The sequence below is a fragment of the Labrus bergylta genome, chromosome 21 (genome assembly GCF_963930695.1).
Source record: "Labrus bergylta chromosome 21, fLabBer1.1, whole genome shotgun sequence".
NCBI classification, from domain to species: Eukaryota; Metazoa; Chordata; class Actinopteri; order Labriformes; family Labridae; genus Labrus; species Labrus bergylta.
In genome coordinates this window covers 20,039,887-20,061,437 of record NC_089215.1, presented here as the reverse complement: position 1 = coordinate 20,061,437, position 21,551 = coordinate 20,039,887, and the positions used below count along the sequence as shown (strand labels likewise).

Below are 21,551 nucleotides of genomic sequence, written 5' to 3'. Positions count from 1 at the left end.
ACCCAAAAACCCTTTTACCAAGGACAAAACACATTTACATTTTCTAAAAAACATCTGTCATTTGGTACATTCCCTTTCCATCAAGATTCTGTTGTTTGTGAATTTGTTTGGGGACTGGTAAAAGTGGTCTACCCCTTGTTCATTTATCTTGGCGCTTGTTAAAGTGATTTACATCTACGTCATTTTGTTTTGCACTTCCCAGACACCGTAGGAAAGTGTCAATGTCTGTACCACATTTTGTGCCAATCCGTATACTAGACCAAGAGACATGTCACGGGCGTGGCAATCTAATATTTACCATGACATTTCACAATGAAAAAAATGGGATGCGACTCAACCACCTTACTCACCGACTGCCCTTTCTCCTAAACAGAGCAACTCCTCTGCTCCAATCAAAAACAGCTTTTCTGGTGCTGATGTATAGGAGCAACTCTTTCATAAAGTGACAAAGAGCACAGTGGTAAACACAGCTTGTGTATTCTACAATCATGCCTCAAGGACATACTGTAGTAGACTCAGGGTACAGACGCTAAAGCATCAGTCACCGAGGAAACTGCAAGTGAGAGATGAAGGGGAGACGGGGAGAAGGAGCATGAAAGAGAAACTCAGGGATCAGAGGAAAGCAGACAGAAACTGAGAGACAAAAGCTGGATTATTCAACAATAACGGGAAGGATTCCGATTCAGTGCGAGCACCGACTTTTCTGTCAAGTCATTGGATTTGATGTTTTTCAGGTTTTTATTCATTAAGCTGACTTTTCAAGAGCCACGGAAAATGACACAGCTTGTTTGGAATTTTACTGGATTTTTTGTAATGTTCAAATAGAAAATTCAGACTTTCTTCCCTACTTACAGTAAAGACTTTTCAACAGTTGATCTGAAAGACTTTGAATTTTTTTAAGGACGCCAAAACGGCAAAAGTAAAATTAAAATTCTCCATCTCAGCTGTAGGGAGACAGAGATGTGCAGATAAATTCAAGAGACAAGCGAGAGAGAGTTTGACATTTTACCAGAGCCCGATTGTTATGGATGGGACAGAACCAGACAGAGCGGCTGCATGAGCAAAATATGACTGCTTGAAGATAAATCACTGCACTGAATCACAGCAGAATCTGAAGTGACATTCATTGTATTTACTCCACATGTGTTGCATGTGCAAACCAACACGAGGAAGTCATGTAGCTAACACAGCTTTACAGGAGAGTAAGAGCATGTACGTTATCAGTTATTAATAACTATATGCAGTGCATGTATGCAGGTCTGAATTCATAATTGCAGACAGAAGTGTGAACAAGACATGGGGATGAGAAAGGACACTTGTGTAGAGCATGTTCCACACACACACTCTGATCCTACAAGCTTGTACAGAATGCCCTTTAAATCTTTAACCAGTGTTCCCTTAGAGGAGAACTCAATTATGAGAGAAGACGACCGTCCGACCAAAACAGGCCAACATGGCTAAACACATGCTGTAGTATGATAATGAAATTAAACCCCCCCCCCCCCCCCCCCCACCGAACAAGTCACCTTGATGCATGATTGAAAAAAAGACGCGTGTCTGTATGAGCCGTCCTGTCAATCAGCTGGTGCAGAAGTGTCCGCACAGAGCAATGTGCAACGTGTTATTTCTGGCAGACGTTACTGTCCTTGTGAGAAGTCGGATACCCTCGTGTCAGACTCCTGTAAGCCGACGGCAATGGATTCCAGTTGTGTAATTACTTCTTCTTATAGGGAGCGAATGCATTCATTAATTGAATTACGCCTCTGTCTTGTGTGCTTCCTGCGGTCTCCGCTAATGGCATATTAATTGAACTGGGCTCTAGAAAGACATGCTGGAGGTGAACGGGTTTTAAAACGGAATAACCGCTAAGAAGTATTAAGATAAGATACTTCAGATCATTAGAGTAGAATAAATCCATCCATATAGAATTTACATTATAGGCTTTATACAAGACTCTGTTTTCCTACTTCTTTTTTTTTTTTGGGGGGGGGGGGGCTTTTGTGCCTTTAATGTAGAGATAGGACAGTGGATAGAGTTGGAAATCAGAGAGAGAGAGAGAGAGAGAGAGAGAGAGTGGGGAATTACATGATTACAAAATCCTGCTCACAAAAACACCCAGAGGGTAAAAAGGTCATACTCAGTCATTCATTTGTTTTCCTACCTGCCTTCTTGAACCTTTCTATCAGGGTTTGTCTGACTTCTCTCTGCAGGTTGAAGTAGTTGTCCTCCTCATCAGGTGTCTTCAGGTACAGAGGAATGTGCTGGAACACCAGGACGTGCTTGGGTTTGGGTTCCTAAACGGAGATAGATGTGAGGTGCAGTTCTCCAAAACAAAAAACTAAATTGAATTGTTTTGTTGAATGGCGGCGGATCGGCAGCAGTTATACAATGACTTCAGATTATGTCACTGACTGTATTACCGTTGAGGAGGAGGCTCTGCTCAGCTGCTCCTCCAGCCACGTCTCCTGGGCCTCCTTCAGCTGAGGGCAGCCTGAGGCGTCGTAGAACAGCTGGGAGTTCAGAACCAAGCAGAGGACCCCGCCCACCTGAGACAACAAGAGGATGAAGAAACAATACCTTATTACAATTACAACACCTTTATAGTTGTGAAAAGGGTCATTTTATTTTGCATTTTCAACCTTCTCTACATTCATATTCCTACGGTTATTTCTTGTGCCACTTTCTATATACAGTAATCATACTATATTACATCGTACTTATACTGGATACTAAATCTAAATTGTACACAAGCAAGGAAAATAGACTTCAGGCTTAAAATTCTATTCCTTAACAGAGTCAGTGACCTTAAAAGATTTGCTCATGGGTAGAGAAACATAAATACAAAGATTCTTTATGCACAAGTTGGCCAACATGTAAAATATATTTTGACGATGTCATGGGTCAACATAAGCGGGGATAAAGACGAAAGCTTTCTGAGGCCCAGTCACATATGAAGGGCCCACGGAGGTCGACGAAAGCATGGTCCATCCTACTTCAAAGGAAAAATTACCAAATTTTTTTTGGTAATGTTACGGACGTAAGCAGGCCCAGAGGGAGCTAATATTAGCCAGAAGGCTAGCGCTAACACTACTGATCAATTGTGCATACTTAATAATATCCTGAGTGGGGCCCATTAACTCGACCTTTCAGGGACCCAGGCATTTCTGCGGGTGGGCCTGACAATAATGCAAGAATGTCAAAAGACAGGTCGGTAGGTTGGTGTATATTTTATTGTCGCTTGGTATGGTGACAATAAAGTTTATTCTGAGTCTGATTTTGAAGTTTCCTGTATTATGTTTTGCGTTGTTTAGCTGCGGCTCTACATTACATTGCAAAAATGTCAGGTAGGTCTTCTTTATGATTAGTCCAACTCCACTAAGGAAATTATGCAACTTGCTCTGGAAAAAGCTCTCCAAATCTGAGATTTGATGTCATGATGATGTCATGTGGGATTCCTCAAATTTCTGTCATTAAGCGTGGGTTTCCAACAAGAGGTGATGAGTTTTAAAAATTGGGGTATTTATCAAGGACTTAACAAGGATATTTTTTAGAGACCTGGTGTTTCTGAAGCTTTACACATACTGGTGAATTAGAGTCAGTACATATTGGGCTCTCTTTAATAGAGTGTGTCTTTTGGGAGTCGCTTACAGTAACTTTATGGCAGTATTTCCATGATTTTTAAATACAAACAACTTACAGTATATTCTACAGTGTTTTATTTTGATATTGAAAGGATGCTCTGTGTGTTTCCTTGTCTGACTTCCTTTCCAGGTCGACCTATTCTGTCCAACTTGATGCGTGCTTGCAGCAAGCTCCGTCGAAGATAGACTCGAAGTGTATTTGAAACTGAGCAAAGGGTTGTGGTGCTGCTGGCACGCTCCAGGGACCGACCACGTGCATGGACTATGTGGAAATTAGCAGTAAGCGTGTTTTCTTGGCTTGGACTTGTTCTTGTGTGAACATGTATCCTGTTAGCAGGTGTTCATGTGGTCATGATTAGCTGTCCATGCTAAAGCCAATATAACTAGCTATCCTGCTGCTACTACTGCTCCTAAATGTCTTTAATGTCGGCTTACCCAGAAGCTAAAAAAGTCGTCGCCCCAAGCACTGCAGTACTGCTCCACTGTCCTTGGGGTGGGGGTGTTTCCCAGGTCATGGTTCCCACTGACAAATACCAGTGGGATGGAGGGATCCGTCCCCTTCAAGACCGCCTTAAGGTCTCGTTCCTGACCTTCTCTGAACGGGGTGTCTGGGGAGGAAAAAGGGGAACTCGTGGTCACAATGTGAAGCTCAACATCCACACCTAAATATGGAATAGATCAGAAAATCCATGCTTGATGATTAGTATTGATAATAACGTCTTACCTGGACTGAATAAAACAAGTAATATATTCCAATGCTGATGAGAAGTGTCAGATTGAGAGTGTGAAGGGTGCTACAGGCGAGCGTCGCCTAAGGGAAGGGGGATTATTTGGACGATAATGATGACAGCTCAGGGAATGATCAATGCTCTGTACAAGTCGACTTTACATCACCATGGTTACGGACACGATGAGTTGTGTTCTGGTGGAAGCTTCCTCGGTCCACATGGCAAACCCTGCTAGCTACAAATCTTATCAGATTCACTGGCCTAAGACAAATGAGGGTCTTGGTTTTACAAGCTCTACACAGTGTTCAGTGTTCAGATTTGTTTGTTGTGTTTAAAACCGGGAGAATTAAAGATACTAAACCTGGAGTTCACTGAGAGGAGAAGTGTGCAGAGAGGAGGGGAATGTCTTAAGTGAAATTAATTCAGTCCCAGTGTAGGTAAAGGAGCTGAGAATGGCAGAGACTCGGATCTATTCATAATTTAGAATGTATATCAAACAAAGCTGGCAGCCCCTGCTCTTAAATTATTCCTCCCTTTTCCATCCTCACTTATGTCTTTTCCTTTTTTACTCATCTGAGTAATTATTTTACTGGCCCACTTTTGGAGCAAACGTTTCTTTGGGTGTTTGGATTGGGCTCGTTACATAAGAGCCTCCACTGACGGTGCATCTCGCTTCACGACAGAGCGAGAGACTGTAGTCTGAAACATATCCAGACAAATGGTGGGGTGTTGTTTTCACCCGTCTTTCTTCTATAATTAAGCCTACCTGCCAGACTTTACATTGACAGAACAGCAGACTAACAGTCACTCAAATAACAAAGGAAGAGATGGAAGACTTTCTGTTATTGTGTGAAACTTTTGTTTCTGCTTCCTGTTCAGGTTTTGTAGAGTAACCTCCTCATAGGAATGAATATCCTCACTGAACGGGTAACTGGCAGGAATACACGGTTCATCACAACAGAGGGTAGTACTGTTGCATGAAATATACAATATGTTACTAACAATATGTCAAGTGAGCATATACTGTATATATATATATATATATATATATACTGACTCGATACAGATATAATGCTGGTGCGAAATAAGGATTGGAAATACGCTCAGCTCATTGGGGAAAAAAGGGTCGACTTTTTCAGCTTCCAAAAAACTCATAATTTTGTGCCATTTTGGTTTGTAATAAATCAGCCAAATGAACCAATGTGTTGGCATTACAAAAGGTGCATTATTGTTATACCACAAAGCACTGGCAGAGCCTGTGGCTGAGGGGTGTGGAGAAAATACCATTCTTTTATTATTTTTCATTATATAACAACAACAAAAAGAGTAAAATAAGAAAGACAACGAGAGTGTTCACATCGTTCATTCACAAAGAGCCGGCTCATTCATTCACGACAAGTGCCAAATATTCATATTTTGATTAAAAAAGGGAGCTCTACAAAGATTTCAATTTGACTCACCGTGTCCCCACTTTATAACTCCCCCTGGTGGCACTTGTGTCAAACATGAGTGTAATGTGAACAGATGTTATTGGCCATAGAAGATGACAGAAGCATACAGTTATAGGAGGAGAAGAAGAAGAAGACGGCAGGATATTTTTGGACAGCTGTGAAAAGAAGTAAAGAGATGAAGTATGACAAGAGGTGAAACTAACGCCAAATTGCAATGAATATATACCTCAATACTGCACTTTCAAATGTTTTTATTTCAGTTAATCAGATATTTGATGTATCATTATATGATTGTGATTTAATATGGATGCCGAGGGTCATGTATTGCATATGGTAGTAGTTGCTGCAGATAGTTCCCCACTAACCCTGCTGTTACACACAATTTGATTTTTAACAATTTATTCACATGTAGAGAATCTTTCCTGTTTTCAAAGTATCAATCCAAAACAATCACAGCTAAAAGGGGAAGAGAATGATCGGCGCTTTACTGTCTCTTTAACACCATCAATGCTCCCTTTAGCAAGAAACCTGACCTTGTCAGCTGCTCCAGTGGAGCTGGTCGGGATCTAAAAACAGAAGAAAAAAAATGGTTTATGCTTGACACCACCAGAGTGTGAATTTGTGTAATGGAGTGAGTGTGAAGCAGGGTTGGGCTCTCTTTGGATAAATGAATGTGGAAAAAAAAAGCGCTGGTAGGCAAACACACAGGTGCAGGGGACGCTGTGCTGCCTTCTGCTTCCTCACACCTCCAGCTGCTTGCCTCCCCAACTACAGCCATCCACCAGGACTGCAATACTCATGAATCATCCAACTGTATTGCAAAGTGCAAAGCAATCCCAAACCATACAGAGCCCCATCAATCTGCATTTAATACCCCTTTGCTTAAGATGAATGGGGAGTGGTTATGGGCATGACACCATTAAGGCAGCAGCAGTTTAACATTGGTAGGATGTTTATATTTGTATTCCCCCTCTACCACTGGTAATTATGAATAGTGAGCAGACGATTGGTGATAAGAATACATTCCTGTTAAGTGTGCGCTTTTTAAATAATCTACATAAAAAAACAAATATGCAAAAAGGAGCATCACAATGCTGCAGAAAGGTTACTTTCATAAATGAGCAGGATTCTATATGCACAGGATATAATGGAGGCTAATTTGACATTCTATGCATACATTTACAGTACAGGCATCCCCTCTTCTTTTTAAACAAGCAATACACCGTACAGAGTGGTATATATGGAAATAAAAACCACAATGCAGCGCCCGTCTCTCTCTCTCTGCAGCTCTGACTGAAAGGCCTTGTTCCTTTAATGAGATTGCCACACTGTGATTCTCAGACCCTGACAGGAGACTTTGGCAGGTTCTCGTTGAGCCTGTCCAACACTGTAAGCTCTCCTCTCAATTTCCCTCTAAAGACTGTGGAGACTGGCCCGAATGTGCGGGTCCCTCCTGTCACATACATTCTCTGCACTTAAAACACTTTCAGCGTGTGGGGACCTCTATTCCTGACTAACTGGAGTTTGTACACTGACACGGTGCGCTGACGTGGATGTGTGAGACGAGGTAGTATAGGAGGAAGTTGTTGTAAATGTATGCTACAACCTGTCACACACACACACATACACAACTCTGTTACACTACAGTATGCTAGACTGTTCCAACTTTAATATAGTTTTAGAAGTTTTGGTGAATGACCAAAAGAGCGGCTTGGCTCAAACTTAAGAGGGGAACATCCTTCACATTCAAAGAAATCCACTGATGGGGTTTTGCTGTCTAATTTGGGCTCTTGTTATGCAACAGCAGAACTGGTTTGTATGATGTGCATTGATTGTACATAATAAGAAAAAATAGTTTATAGTTGTTTGGAACAACCATTCAGAGGGAGACATTTCATTTGGATATGGAGATAATAATGCACTCAACACCAAAACAGTGAGTCTCTCCTTAAAGCGACAGGAACATAGTTTGAAGCAAAAGCTGTTCTTCACACACATTCACAAAACTCCGGCAAATTTTTAACTTTCATGGCCAAGCTGCATGTGTGAACGCAAACTGCTAAATTTTTCACCCTGACTTTACCTTGACATTTTTATTCCAGCCCCCTGGAAACATCTCTGCCTGAATCTTGGTGAGCCGATGTGTGAACGTAGTATACAAAAAAACTCAGGGCTGGGGGGACATTTACTATGAAGCTGTTTTTCTGCTCAACAGCATGTTCTTTCCAACACATTTGTTAATACTGTGAATATGTCCAATGACACGTGGCACTGACATAAAGGCAAAGAACTGTAGTTATCACATCAGACTGTCACTTTGTCTTCCATCTTGGATATCCGTAGTCTCTTTTACATCTTACCTCCTCAGTTTTTCAGACTGTTTTACCCACACCTGTGCAATAAAACTTACAGTCACACTTTTTAGGCATGCTACTGCAGGAGGATCTTCTGCAGATATTTCCTGTTTCTACTGAAGTCTCCTTGAGTACGCTCCATGACTTGGGGTTCTTGTCCAATCAGAACATGATAAGTCTGACCTTTACGCTTTCATTTTAAAAGTTATAAACTGTCTTGCCAAAGGTTTTCTGCCTTTTTTTATTTTATTAACTTGACCCCCTGCAACAGAATCTATATATAATAGTTATTAATGTTGACATTAAGTTATATTTAAGGTAAGTGATTGATTGGAATAATCTTATTATTTATGAACATTTGTTTATGAAAAATTCTAATGAACTAAATTATTTCTAAACCTGCCATGCCGTAACACTCCAAGCCCCCCCCAACAACACTGTTTAAGCTCTACCAACTGGCTCACCCCCACACACCTGCCTGAACCCCCAATGAAGAGCATGTGAATGCAAGATAGCTTGCCTTAGAAAATTTCAGAAATTCTCAGGATTTAATCCCCACCAATGCAAGTGTTGGAAAGGATTGGGGATTTCTGAAATTATTCAACCATGCACCTAGCATTTCTGATTTATGAGTATATTGGCACCTTAAGAATTCCTCCTGTATATCTCCCTTTAGAAGTATTCTCGGCACGTCCGACATAGAGGAGACCCCGGGGGGGGGGGGGGGGGGGCAGAGCACACTTGATGAATAAAGTATCCCCAGCTCGTTTGGGAATGTGGTGGGGGAAATGGTAATACTGAAACATTTCCAAACTTCTGCACTCCTAGCAGACCTATTACTGCCCACACACCAATGAAGCATCTCTTTAGATAAACACACCATCTCCAAACGGTCCGCCTCTAAAAATAAATCCAAAATGCTTCCACGTGTCCCAACAACAAATCCTCTCAGGGCAGTTTTGGTACTTTTCTCTCTGCTTCAGAAGCCTACTGAGAGCCCCATTTTATACCCCATCAACTGCAATCAAACAGCTGTCCACAGTTATAGAGAAGGACAGGGACGTCCCAAGGCAACCTCTACTTGACCTTTTGTAAGTTTTGCACACACATGCAGAGACACACATGTACTTCAGACCTTCTCTGTATCATGCATAACATCCCTCACGAAGCCCAGGAGACCCGGCTTGAATCCTTTGTAGTGCTCATTAGGAGAGCGTTAAGTCCGGCATGTTTCTCTAATCTAATCATCTCTGTATCTTGCTCTCTCTCTCCCTCTGCCACTGCCCCCTTTTCCCTGCTCTTTATCCTCTTCATTTGTCAGCTTCGGAAAATAAGTGAGAGAAAGACAGGGCGAGTGAGGGAGAGGCAGCGACAGGGAAGAGAGGAAGAGACGCGAGATCGAAGGAAGTCCTTGAGATGAGAAAGTGTCTCTTGAGGGCTGGCTTCGATTGGAGTGCAGACAGGGGAATTGGGATCAAGGAACATCGTACCAGGAAAAGGTCTGGATGGCACAAGGCGAACAACTCCACAGCAGACGGGGTCCGTTTTAGGGAATGTGGTTGTCGCCCAGTATGGGATGCAAATGGAAGCCTTTACGCCAACCAGGGATTCTCTTTCTCTCCTAATCAGCACTTCACCAGGGGCAGCTGTGGCTCGGAGAGTAGGTCGACATTCAATCTGCAGATTGGCAGTTCGATCCCCAGGCTCGTCAGTCCATATCTTAAAGTCTCCTTAGGCAAGACACTAACCCCAAAGTTTTCCCATTGGCACAGTCATTGAATGTTTGTGAAATGGATTAGGGAAGTGCGTATGTGAAAATGTGATCATAGAGAGTTAGAGCTCAGATAAGAAGCTTCGGAATAAATAGATTAATGTGCTAAAGTGAAGAACTGAAGCCCATCTTAGAACTCGGCTCATACTCAACCTTGAGGACTCTGACTTGCACCTAGATAGTGGGGGGGACCACTACTCGGACTCAGGTAATGGGGAAGAGACTCTGACTCAGGCTCTGGGGACCCAATTTTGACTCGGCCTCGAGGTTTGGTGACTCAACTACAACTTGTCTCCTGTCTCTTCCAGATCATGCTCCTCGTGTTTCCCGCCCTTGTCCCTCCCCAGCCCTTCGTCTCGTTTTCCCCTGATTGTTGGGGAAATCCCTCAGGGCAGCAGTTTGTTGTGTGTTACCTAGTGTCACCTGGTTCAGGCATTCTTTTTTCGTGAGTTTCTGAGTGTATGGCCATTGCATGAAGTCTGACCGTTGACTTTTTTTTTACCTGCTCATTTTCTTTTATTTATTTGCCTTGCTGATTGATTGCCTGTGTACCAACTTGGACTGAACTCTGCCTTTGACTGCATTTTTGAGTCCTACACTCTATTTGGAACTTTTATGTATGTGGTTTCAGACACGGGCTCAGTTTGACATGTTTCAGCCTCACTATCGCACATGTGACAAACTCTATATCCACCTACACAAAAGTCTACATGTTTAAGAATTGGTATTTCAAAGGACAAACTTGTATGAGAACATCTCCTCTGATGAGAAAAGAAATGTATTTAATGTAACTACGGTAGAAAGCCTTGAGTTTTCCTGCTTCATATCAAGGTCCAGAGCACAAACCGATACTGACGAACTTGACAGCCTCCGTTGTTTTTTTTCCCTATTGTTGTAACAGAACAATTACAAGATCAAACAGAACTTTTCTTTCCTCTTCAGATTTAATTCAAATGGATGCTTCAAATAGATTCATCAGAGGCAGGAATAAATCAGTGTGTTTGTGTACTGTCACACTTGCAAATGAAGGTTGTCAAAATAAGGTATGAGGCATGAGACCACAGCTGTTTACTAAAGGGAGCAGACAGATGAGAGAGAAAGAGACAGACAGGAATAGAGAAACGTTCGAGCGACCGAGGAGAGATGGAGAGTGAAATCCGTGGGAACAGAAAATACAGTTGCCAATTTCCTGTCGCTGGCAGCCAGCAGTGTTGACAATGCCGGTTGACAGCCAGCTTCCCCTGGCCGCCACCCATTCATTCTGTATTGTAAATAAACAGTTTAAGGGGAAATGTCAGCCGAGAGATTGAGGGAGCGGCTCCGGCTAAAAGATCTCTTCCCTGCATCCGACCGATGCTCCATCCCCGTTGCCAATGCGCGTGATGGACGTGGTGAGTAATGAGGATGGCACACACAACCTGCTCTGTTGGGGCTGACAGTAACAAGGGCTGACGCTACGGCGTTTGAAGGTCCCCCGAGGCCCTCGTGGTTTTAAACCCCATGCTAACACAATCTACTATCCTACTGTGCATCTGAAATAGATCTCGCTGTGACCTATAAATGCGACTGATCGGAGGAAGGCGAGGGAGAGATCAGGGAAAATGCACAGTGGCCATGTTTTCGGTCTAAATGGTGCAGTCATGGAGATTAGAGGGAAACTTGGACGCCTACAGCATGAATCAAAGACGACGGGGACGGACAGCTCCAGGAGGGTTCATGCACAGCTAAAATTGGTAGTCATAATGACCCAGAAAAGAAAAAAAAGGGAAGAGGAGGGCAAGAGTTGTTCTGTGGCTACGCCAAGCCCAATCTGTGTTGCATATAAATAGTTTGCCTTGAGTGAAATTGTAAAAAAAACAGGGGCCAAGGACGTTTCACAGCTGACATACTGCACCACATACAACAAAATATCCTCCTTCTGCTCGGTACCTTACGTAATCTTTAAATGGGTTATCAAGGCCAGGGTGCTTTCATCTCGACGCAGCCTAACATGAGAGCAGACAGACTGACATAGAGACGAAATGCAGAGGCACAGAGGGAGACAGTATCGCTTGCAGACCTTCTTTTTTTTTTGGTTCCCATTTCTCCTGGCAGCTCATGCTAATTTCCATGCAGAGGTAGTTAGCATTTGTTGCACGCTTGTGGCTCTTCTAGCTGAACATTAACTCTGCAGTGGGTTTCTGCCAGCTTGTTCATCTCTCCTTGTTATCAAACAGGCAGCTGGACTTTGAGAAATACACACCCTCCTCCCCTGTTCTAACTCATTTCATTACAGTTACTGTGAACAAGGCCCTATGTGTGCCACTTCTCTACTGAGGCTACAGATTTAACAGATCTTTAAAATGAGAAGTGGAATCGGTTGCTTCATGTTTTCAGGTCGATATTAATCATCATAAATCTGTCACTACTAGCATTACAAAGATGCAGACAGACACAAGGCAGCCCAATTGAACACTCAATTGTAATGTGGCAGTTCCAACTAAAGTGAAACATGAGCTCAAAAGCGATTGTTTGCATCCTCGACCAAGCCATTTCTGGAGGTAACTGAACTTTTTTTCTCCAAAGCCAGACCTATTCTGAAAAATCTATTTGTCTGGCTCGACAGAGGGAGCATCTGGTGAATTGGGGAAACCAGCTGCCACCGAGAAAAAATTAAGTCGGCTGACTTGGCTCGCTGGCCTGGTTCCAAGAAATCTAACATGTCTAACTCCCAGAGTAAGAGTGATGGAGAGGAACCAATGCCCGGCACTGTTCAGCATTATTCACAAACTAAATGATCTGCAACCGGTATTCACCTGTTGAACCACCAACAAAAGCTAAATCTTACAATCCTACAAATAGCTTGAAAACAACTAGATATATATAAAAGGTAAATACTGCATGCTCTCATAATGGGGGTCCAATGTTTTCTAACATTGAGGAGAACTAACTTCGACTCCTCTCAGCTGCATCACTCTGGCAACAAAAACCAGCACTGCCAAAAGCTTATATAGATTGTAAGAACTGAGGAAGAATTTAGAGTGAGTCTTGTTTATTCAACAGCTGAAATATTCATCTGCACAGAAGCAAAGCTTGGTTGGGAACAGCCAGAAGGCCAGTACTATTTCATAGATAAATATCAGCTGCTGTCATAGGGGAGAGCGTTGTTTACAGACTCTAATGGGAAACAGAGAAGGCTAATGCTTGAACATAACTCAAACAGGAATATTCTGTAGTCGACTTTGCAAAAGCTGGCCTTGTTAACAGAATGCATTAATTAGATTAGGACTATCTCCAAGAGCATCGGAGAATACATGGATCAATACACCTACGGTATGTTACAAGACATATTCTGGTATCTGCAGACTGATGATTGTCAGAAATCTTGCTCAGCTTCTGCTGACATCAGAGCTGAGACTCTGCAGCGTTGGACTCAGATGTAAAGTTTTAGTGGGGCAAGGGTTTGAAAACTCACTCCTTACAGCCCAAAGTCTTTCTGGCACACGTGAAACAATTTAGGACTACAAATCAACAGGTCAAGTGGGGGCGCTGGTTTGGCTCGGTTGGTAGAGCTGGATCACCACGGACAGAGGCTACAGCCCTATCTTCAGCTGTCCTGTCTAAATAAGGTCATGCTGAGGCTGCATGTGTGGGGACTTAGGGTTAGCATTAGCTAAACTAGCTTATGTTTGCGTGCACCGACATTCCAATTAAAATAATGACTTATGACTTTTGACATAATCAAGCATCCGTTTTGATTTTATTAACGATACCTTATATCCATAGTAAGTCGCTTGGCTGACATGATTGACAGGTGGGCGCAATGTAACAGCAGTGATACTCAACCCAAGGCTCTCGAACCCACATGTGGCTCATTTGGGACTACTTGGGAAAAAAAAAAATCCACAGTAAATATTTAAAAAAAGGAAACATTGCCAGCAGAAATGATTCTTTGCAAGTCATGTGTTTCCCACACAGGGCCGGCCCGTGGCATAGGCAGTATAGGCAAATGCTAGGAGCGCCAGCATTCATAGGAGGCACCGCTGGCGCCCCAAATGAGTGCGGCAGAAAAGTTGAAGATAAGAAGAAGAAATAGAAGTAAAAATGTGTTTAAATATCACTAAATATTATTTATCTAATATAATTTTCATGCTTTTATTTAGTAATGATACAAAATAAGCCATGAAAACACAACTATCACATATTTAAAAAGGTTCTATTTTCTTGTCTCCTGCTTGACCCGGCGCATCACAACACAGCTGCTCGTTACCTGCCGTTACCTGCTCGTTGTGGAGGAGGAGGACAGGTGACTTATTAGAAGTGAGTGACACTGACCGTACGAATTAATATCACGTTTATAAATGACCGTAATGTAGAAAACAACAACAAAGCCCTTGGGAAGAGGAGGAAAAATATGAAAAAGACACAGAGGTAACGTGCTGCACGGATCAATTACTTATCTGTTGTAGTTAAGCTGGCTTGTTATGGATGGATGATAGTAACGTCAGTGTTTCCTAGCTCGAGTTAACCTCAGTTATTTCCAGTGAACATTCATTAGGTAAAGATTATTCATGTTAAGAAAATAACTAGTTTAAGAAAATACACTTCTTCTTTTGTGAAGTATGCTGAGTTGTGTGGGACACAAAACCTACCTTTATATTGACTTGACATCTCTGTATTTAGCTAGCTTTCACCCTAGTTGATTAAAATGTTTATTTTCCTCCTCCTGTTGTCATTAATAGTTTTAAGCTCTTGCCTTTTGTCTAAGCACATTTTGTGCTAGAAGTTTCTGTACTGCTCTGAACAGTAAATAATATTTTGTCTTCACACTATATTATAAAATTCCCATTTTTTTCCACAAAGGCTCATCTTCTCTCTCCAGATGTAATCAAAACTTTTAAATCCATCCCCTGCTGTCGCTGGGCCGTCTGTGTCCACTTCTGCTCCCTGCACTGTTTGATATTGTTTGTTCTGCTACACTAGTTATTTCTATTTATTTTATTTTGTGTTTATTTATAAGAAATATTAGAGTTATTACCATTTTATTCATGTTTGTTTTTAAGTATTTTTTTTTAAATTAAGAAATTATGTTAAATATAAAGCTGTAAGCTAGTTTTCTGTAAGTGGATGAATATTGTCTTTGGTGGTCAAACTGGCTGCAATATAAGGGGCAACCGCTGAAATCTTGCCTAGGGCACCAAAATGGTTAGGGCCAGGTTCCTGAATACAAAATAGGCGCACACAAAGAAACAAGTTGATCGGTGTAACAGTTGAAAAGCGCTAAAACCCCAGCATGTAGTTTGCAAATAGTTTGCAGTTATCTTTAATTTGGATGTACTTCCAAACACTTTCAAGTAAGAGCAGCATTTGCATGAGCCTGCATGATGCACCAGATGCTTTCAGATGACGCTCGTGGGCCCACTGCTGTGTGGTTTCGGTCTGACGAGAAGAGTCTGAGCAGAGTTAAAGCTCATGAATCTGGCATCTGTGAGATCACATTATGTTCACAAACAGGAAGCAGATAATTGGCAGCTACCCTTGTTGATGCCAATATCTAGTTTTAATTGTCAGTAATGCTCCTCACTGATATATTTTCAGTCGTAAGCATTTGGTGTTGTAGATTCTTCCGAGGACACAGCAGGTATTTGTCTGCCCTTTTTTTTTTTTTTTGTTCTTGCAATTTACAAAACTTCCTCAAATTCTTAAAGTGATACGAGTGGTGTTCACGTTCTCCATCCCTACCTGGCATAGCATGGACCAGGTCTCCACACAGCACCATGAACCTCGGCCTGGGTCTGAGCTGGTTCACAGCCTCCACGGCCAGCTTGGTGAGCTCCACCTCCTCTTGCCATTCGTCCCCTCCGCCATCTGAGTCGCCCACCCTCCAGGCCTTCATCAGGCCGAGCTGCGGGTCGGCGGCCTGGATGAAGTAAAATGGTCCGGTCCACTCGCGCTCCGCATCTGAAACAAAAGAAGAACAAGAGTGGACTTAGTGTTTGTGTTGACAAGGAGCACAATTTAATCTGTTTATTAAAGCAAGCAACTTTACATTGTTGATGTTAAGCAAGAAATTAAAGGAATGAAAGGAACACTTGTTAAAAAAGTCATGACTTCAATTCATAAAACGTACAATATGTAAGAATTTGATGTTTACATTAAAATATGTAAATTAATAAAAAATGGACTAAAACTTACATTACCTCAGATATTTCCAACAGTTATCAAAGCCAGATAAATCCGTAATCTTATAGTTGTAATGGGACGTGTCTTAAATTTAGAATAGGAACGCTATATGAGGTCAACATATATTTAAAGTAGAGATGCACTGATTGTTAAAATCAGGGCTGATACTGATATCAATTTGTGGTCAAAATATAACAACAAACACTTAATTAATCTTAATTATATTATTTCCATGATTCGAGAAGCCTAAATCATGATTGAAATTGAAACTTGATTAATTGCCCAAAACTACTGTTAATAAACCTTGAGAAGAGCTGGTTTGATTGAAGTCCTTCTAAAAAGAAAAGAAGTAACCAGAAGTAGTGGGTAACTGGACTCAGGGTGGTACTATAGGACTGTGTCGTCCCATCCACGGCTTGACGCCCAGCCATCAACCTTTGGGACTGTGTCGCCCCACAACTATCTTGTCATTCTCTTCAAATACTGTTTCAATTCTCAATTCCCCCCAGTTAACGTCAACATTCATTTTTTTACTGTATATATCACCTGTTTTTATTTTTTATTTATCTTATCTATTCTGTTTAATGTGGATTTGAGCTTTCTTCTCTGTGCTGCTGTAACGCCCGAATTTCTCCTCTGGGGATCAATAAAGTATTATCCTATCCTAACCACCGACTGACGCCCAGCGACCACCATGGGACTGTGTCGCCCCACAACCACCGCCGTCCTTATTCATGCACGGCCTGCAAGGAATTGTGGACAACAGGAACGCGAGGAATACAAAGGAGGAATCCTTCCTGCATATTATCCCATATACTCTTTTGTAAACTCGAGATAACACTTATGAATTGGCGCTATACAAATAATGATTGATTGATACTAGAAAGAGCTGCACAGCAGCACAGAAAATGCAGGTTGTTGATTTCACAGAAGACAACTGAAGACAGCTTGGGAGACCCCCCCCAAAAAACAGACTGCATCTTACATACTGGTGCGACTTCACAGTTTCTTACAATCAGTTCACTTTGCTAGATTTCAAACTTGTTGCACACATTTATTTGATGTACAAAGCCTTTCTAAGCAGCTGACCTTTTGTTCTATCTTCTGGGTATTACTGTCGCATTTAGGCAGCATCTAAATATTTCCATCACAATATGTTAAGGTGACACAGGATGCCCGCACAGAACACTGCACAGAGTAGAACACAGAAACATAAAAGCTTTAGGGATTACGTGTCATTACAGCCTTAGTCATTCAGGTGGTATGAGGCCTGCTGTGAAAGCTTCTCGCAGAAGCCTGGGAATGAACATAAGATAAAGGAAGAAAAGGATCAGGACGGTGCACTGGGAATTGAATGTGCAGGGAAATATGAAGTGAATCCTTTTTGTAAAAGTAGTACATGCTCACCCCATGAGTAACTCATGTTAAATAAGTAACAAACAAACAACCACATGTTGGAGCATGAATGGCAAAGAACAAGTGTTTTGCATAATCCTGGTATTATACAACACAAGGGCCCTGCAATCTAATCACTCTCCAATATTCATTAACAAGGCAAAGGACGGAAGCAGGCACTCAGCATGGCTGATGGTAATGACGAGGTTTGACATGACGGGCCCTGGAGAAAATGTTCATGCTAAGTAAATAAAAAATGTCGCCTGCAAATGGACATACACTCAGGGCAGGTGTTAAAACAGTTTCATACTCCACATGTGTTGAGGATAGAACACATATTTAGGTATTTGAGCGTCGCCGTTGCGGTGGAAATTCTGCATCTACGTCCGGTACGATTTCCCTCTCTCACAGCAAACAATCCCCAATGGATTCACCATAATTATTTCCTCCAGAGAAACTCTGCAGATGGAAGAAGAAAAAAAAAAAAGAAAAAGAGATCCCCCCCTTGGGAACCAGATGAGTCAAAGCTCAACAATCAGCCCCTCCACTCCCCCTCGGTGTAAATGACATTTATGAAACCATGCGAGGAAAGACACTTTTAATTATTATCGTCTTCATCTTTTACTTTAGACATCGAATTACTTTAGAGTGCATTCAGTCAGTAAACTAATTCGGTTTGATCTTAATGTGTGACTACAGTAGTGGCTGTTGATGATTTTTCAATTGAAACAGCTACTTTGACCCCTAGAGTAAAGTTTATCTTGAGAGAAGGCTGACAACGCAGCAGAGTCGGACAAAGCGACAAGTATCAGAAATGCCATTCTGATCAATGCATCTGTTCTACACTGCAAAAACTCAAATCTTAGTGAGTGTATTTGTCTAAAGGGACGGCTGTGGCTCAGTGGTAGAGTCAGTCACCTTTCAACCGGATGGTCTGCGGTTCTATCCCCAGCCCCTTGGGCAAGCCACTTAACCCTAGGTTGCTCCTGCTGCTTTGGCGGCAGCATGTGAATGTGTATGAATGGGATTAGTTACTGATGGACTCTATGACATCAGTGTGTGGGTGTGACCTGCGGTGAAAAAGAGCTTTGAGTAGTCATAGACTAGAAAAGGGCTCTACAAGCTCAGGTCCATTTAAATTCTAATAACAAAAATGTCTCATTAGAATTATTATGAACCACATTCACCTGACAAGTCTGGGCCTTGAAAGGGGGCGGCAGTAACTCAGACTTGGGTTGGGAACCGGAGGGTGGCCGGTTCAAGTCCCGATGCAGCCCATAATATTGACGTTGGTCTGGTAGCTGCTGAGGTGCCCTTGAGCAAGGCACTGAACCCCGAACAGCTCTGGTAGCAGTTTGTAGCAGCCCCACTCTGACATCTCTCCACTAATGCATGTCCACAATGTGTGTGATTCGGGCCAGTGTGTGAGAAGCATGTCTCTCAATAACAGAGTGTACATTTCCCTCAGGGATTAATAAAGTATATCAAAAAAATGTAAAAAAAAATATATATAAACATTTTTTTTAATTTATTCAAATTTAAAATCAGATCTACAATCTAAATCAGTGACTACATCTCATTTCAAGAGACTTAACAAGTGAAGTGTGTTTGCCCTATTGAAAGATATTTTTGCCTGTAGTATCTTTGAATAAGATGTTTCCTGGAGTCGTCAAGTGACTGTAGCTTAGAAGTCTAAAGAGATTTTTCTGACTTAAATTTAGATAACAGGCCCACACTGAAAGATTTTGAAAATGTCTTCAATTCAACAACAACTATAGTCCTGACTCTCAAAACTGAAAACCTCACAATACTTCTCGGAGTCAAACGTGACAAATGCACAGTTTGTATATTTCATGGAAGTGTTTTTTTTTCTTAAAAAAAAAAAAAAGATTAAAACTGTTTAAAACATATTTGGTAAAATGTCAGTTTTTACAATGCAGACAAATTATAGTGGCATCTAAACATGGCTGCTTGTATTAGTTTAGCTTGTGTTTAGATAGTTCCCTTGTAATGAGCCAGGACACACACCTACAAAAGCATCCAAATCCCATCACTAAACCCTCTAAATAATCTCCAGCTGTTTACAAAAAAGCTTCTGTTTTGGTTTGAGACTCCATATCAGCACGGCGTAAAAGTTATCAGAGAAATCTCCAAAAATAGAAAAATGTTTGACACAGATCAGAGCCTACATTTGCATATTAAACTTTCAGCTCACTACAATAGTTTGTCAGCTCTGTTTGCATATAAAACTCCCCAGCACACACACCTCTGTATGCATGCAGGTAAGACCTGTTACTGAGTTGTGTAGTCATATCATTCTTTGCAAAGAAGTGTTTGATGTGCACAGTACACACACAGACATGTAACTGTGCATGCATATTGCATACCCCCCATGCATTTTGTTCCTATTCTATGAGTTAATAACCATTTCCTCTGTAAATCAGTAAAGATTTCATAAAGCTGTAAGGCGCACTCGCATAAATTTTGCATTTCAATTTGTTACACTGAACATACTTCATGTAGAATGACTCTCTCTGGAACCAAATGTGTGAACTATTTTTTTCTGACGAATGAAAAAGAGAGGGGAAAAACCTCCAACAAGGACTTGCAGCGCTCCCCTGACAGGAGATAAGAAGCAGCAGCCTTGTGTGGCTCCTGTGGTCCAAACCAACTTCAAACAGTCCTCACACACATTTCTCAGGTGGCTCATTGTGAGCTGAGCTCCAAACAAATTAATCATCATCTGAGATGAAAGCACAGGGGGGGGGGAAAGCTTTTGCAGCAAATAATTAAAAAAAAAAACTGAAGGTTTCCAGTCCCTCAATAGTAGCTTCCCTTTTTTTGATTTCGACTGAACAGGCATGAAAAGTAGAAATGGAGGCATCCTGCAGCACATTTACACAGGGTTGAATACTGTTTGAGTCCTTCAATAACTCGCATTGATGAAATAAAAGTATTATTGAACAACACATGTAAACTGATTTCATTAAATGAGGCTGAACAAAGTGAAAGCCAAATACAAATCGTCCTCAAAAAAGCAGAAATGCTCCTCCTCATTGCTCAACCACAGGTTTACGATAGTGGAACAAACACGATTTTCTATTTTCAAAAGTTTAATCTTATTATCTTTCTTTCATCAATAATCACTTTCCAGCTACACAAACTTCACAACATGAACAGCCTGTTGGAGCATTGTTTTGTTTTGGGTTGTTTACTTCTTAAACACGGGCTAGCTAGCTAACAGTGTTTACAACAGCGACCTAGTTCTCCGACCAAAGCTGTCAATGGACTGAGCTGTCAGACCCTGAACCTGTAGCAGGCTTGTGTAACCACTCAGTGAGAGGCACACTTAGCTAACATGTTAGCCTGTAAGCAGGCTAACAAATAAACCACACACAGTCTGCTACCTTCACTCAGTCCGCTGAATGTCCGATGTTTAGCCCTGAGAAAGGTCTCCTCACTCCCAGCCATGAGCTCCAATGGTTACAGAGTTTTCCCAGAGAAAACTATGTCGTGACTTGTGAGCCTGTCAGGGAGACCTCCAAGCAGGTTTGTTGTGGAGCTGTTGGGTGGGTGTCCCCAGCTGTCTCTGACGCTGCTGGTCACTCCGCTATCGGCAGTCGACTGCACCGCCTGTCTGCGGATGTGTGGGACTTTTCTCAGCTGCGGCCCCAAGGGAGGCTGTCCCACATTAACATCCATACATAGGATCCATAAACGCACATTGTTCTGTCAGCTCTGACAAAACAATGAAACGGCAACACGATTTTTGCGAAGGTTTGCAAATCTACAATAGTAGGCAGCCTACATAGCGTACATACACATACATAGACTACAGTAGCATAGGCTACATAGTCTACATACGAGCCTACAAAATAGCCTAGATCACATACATTAGAGACAAGAAAACATATTTATAATTTCATTTCATTGTACAGTGTTCCCCTTTGTTATTTGTTTTGTATTATATATTTGCTTTAATACAGTGTATAGCTTCTGTACAGTTTATTTTAAATCACTTAGATGTTACTACAACTTATTGATTTTTA

The 21,551-nt window shown here is 41.7% G+C and overlaps 1 protein-coding gene across 2 annotated transcripts in view; it reads right to left on the bottom strand.

Moving 5' to 3' along the window:
* cpped1 (calcineurin-like phosphoesterase domain containing 1) overlaps window positions 1–21,130 on the bottom strand; it is a 40,591-nt gene extending 19,461 nt beyond the window's left edge. The window contains exons 1-5 of one of the 2 annotated variants that reach the window (XM_065949523.1): window positions 20,910–21,130; window positions 15,667–15,885; window positions 4,077–4,249; window positions 2,421–2,546; window positions 2,162–2,294 (exon numbers count right to left, since the gene is read on the bottom strand). In XM_065949523.1, the coding sequence (XP_065805595.1) occupies window positions 2,162–2,294; window positions 2,421–2,546; window positions 4,077–4,249; window positions 15,667–15,885; window positions 20,910–20,973 (715 nt within the window). In that variant the 5' untranslated portion in view covers window positions 20,974–21,130. The remainder of the gene's footprint in view (window positions 1–2,161; window positions 2,295–2,420; window positions 2,547–4,076; window positions 4,250–15,666; window positions 15,886–20,909) is intronic. The other variant, XM_020642553.3, reaches the window with a different exon arrangement.
* Between the last annotated feature and the right edge of the window lie 421 nt (window positions 21,131–21,551).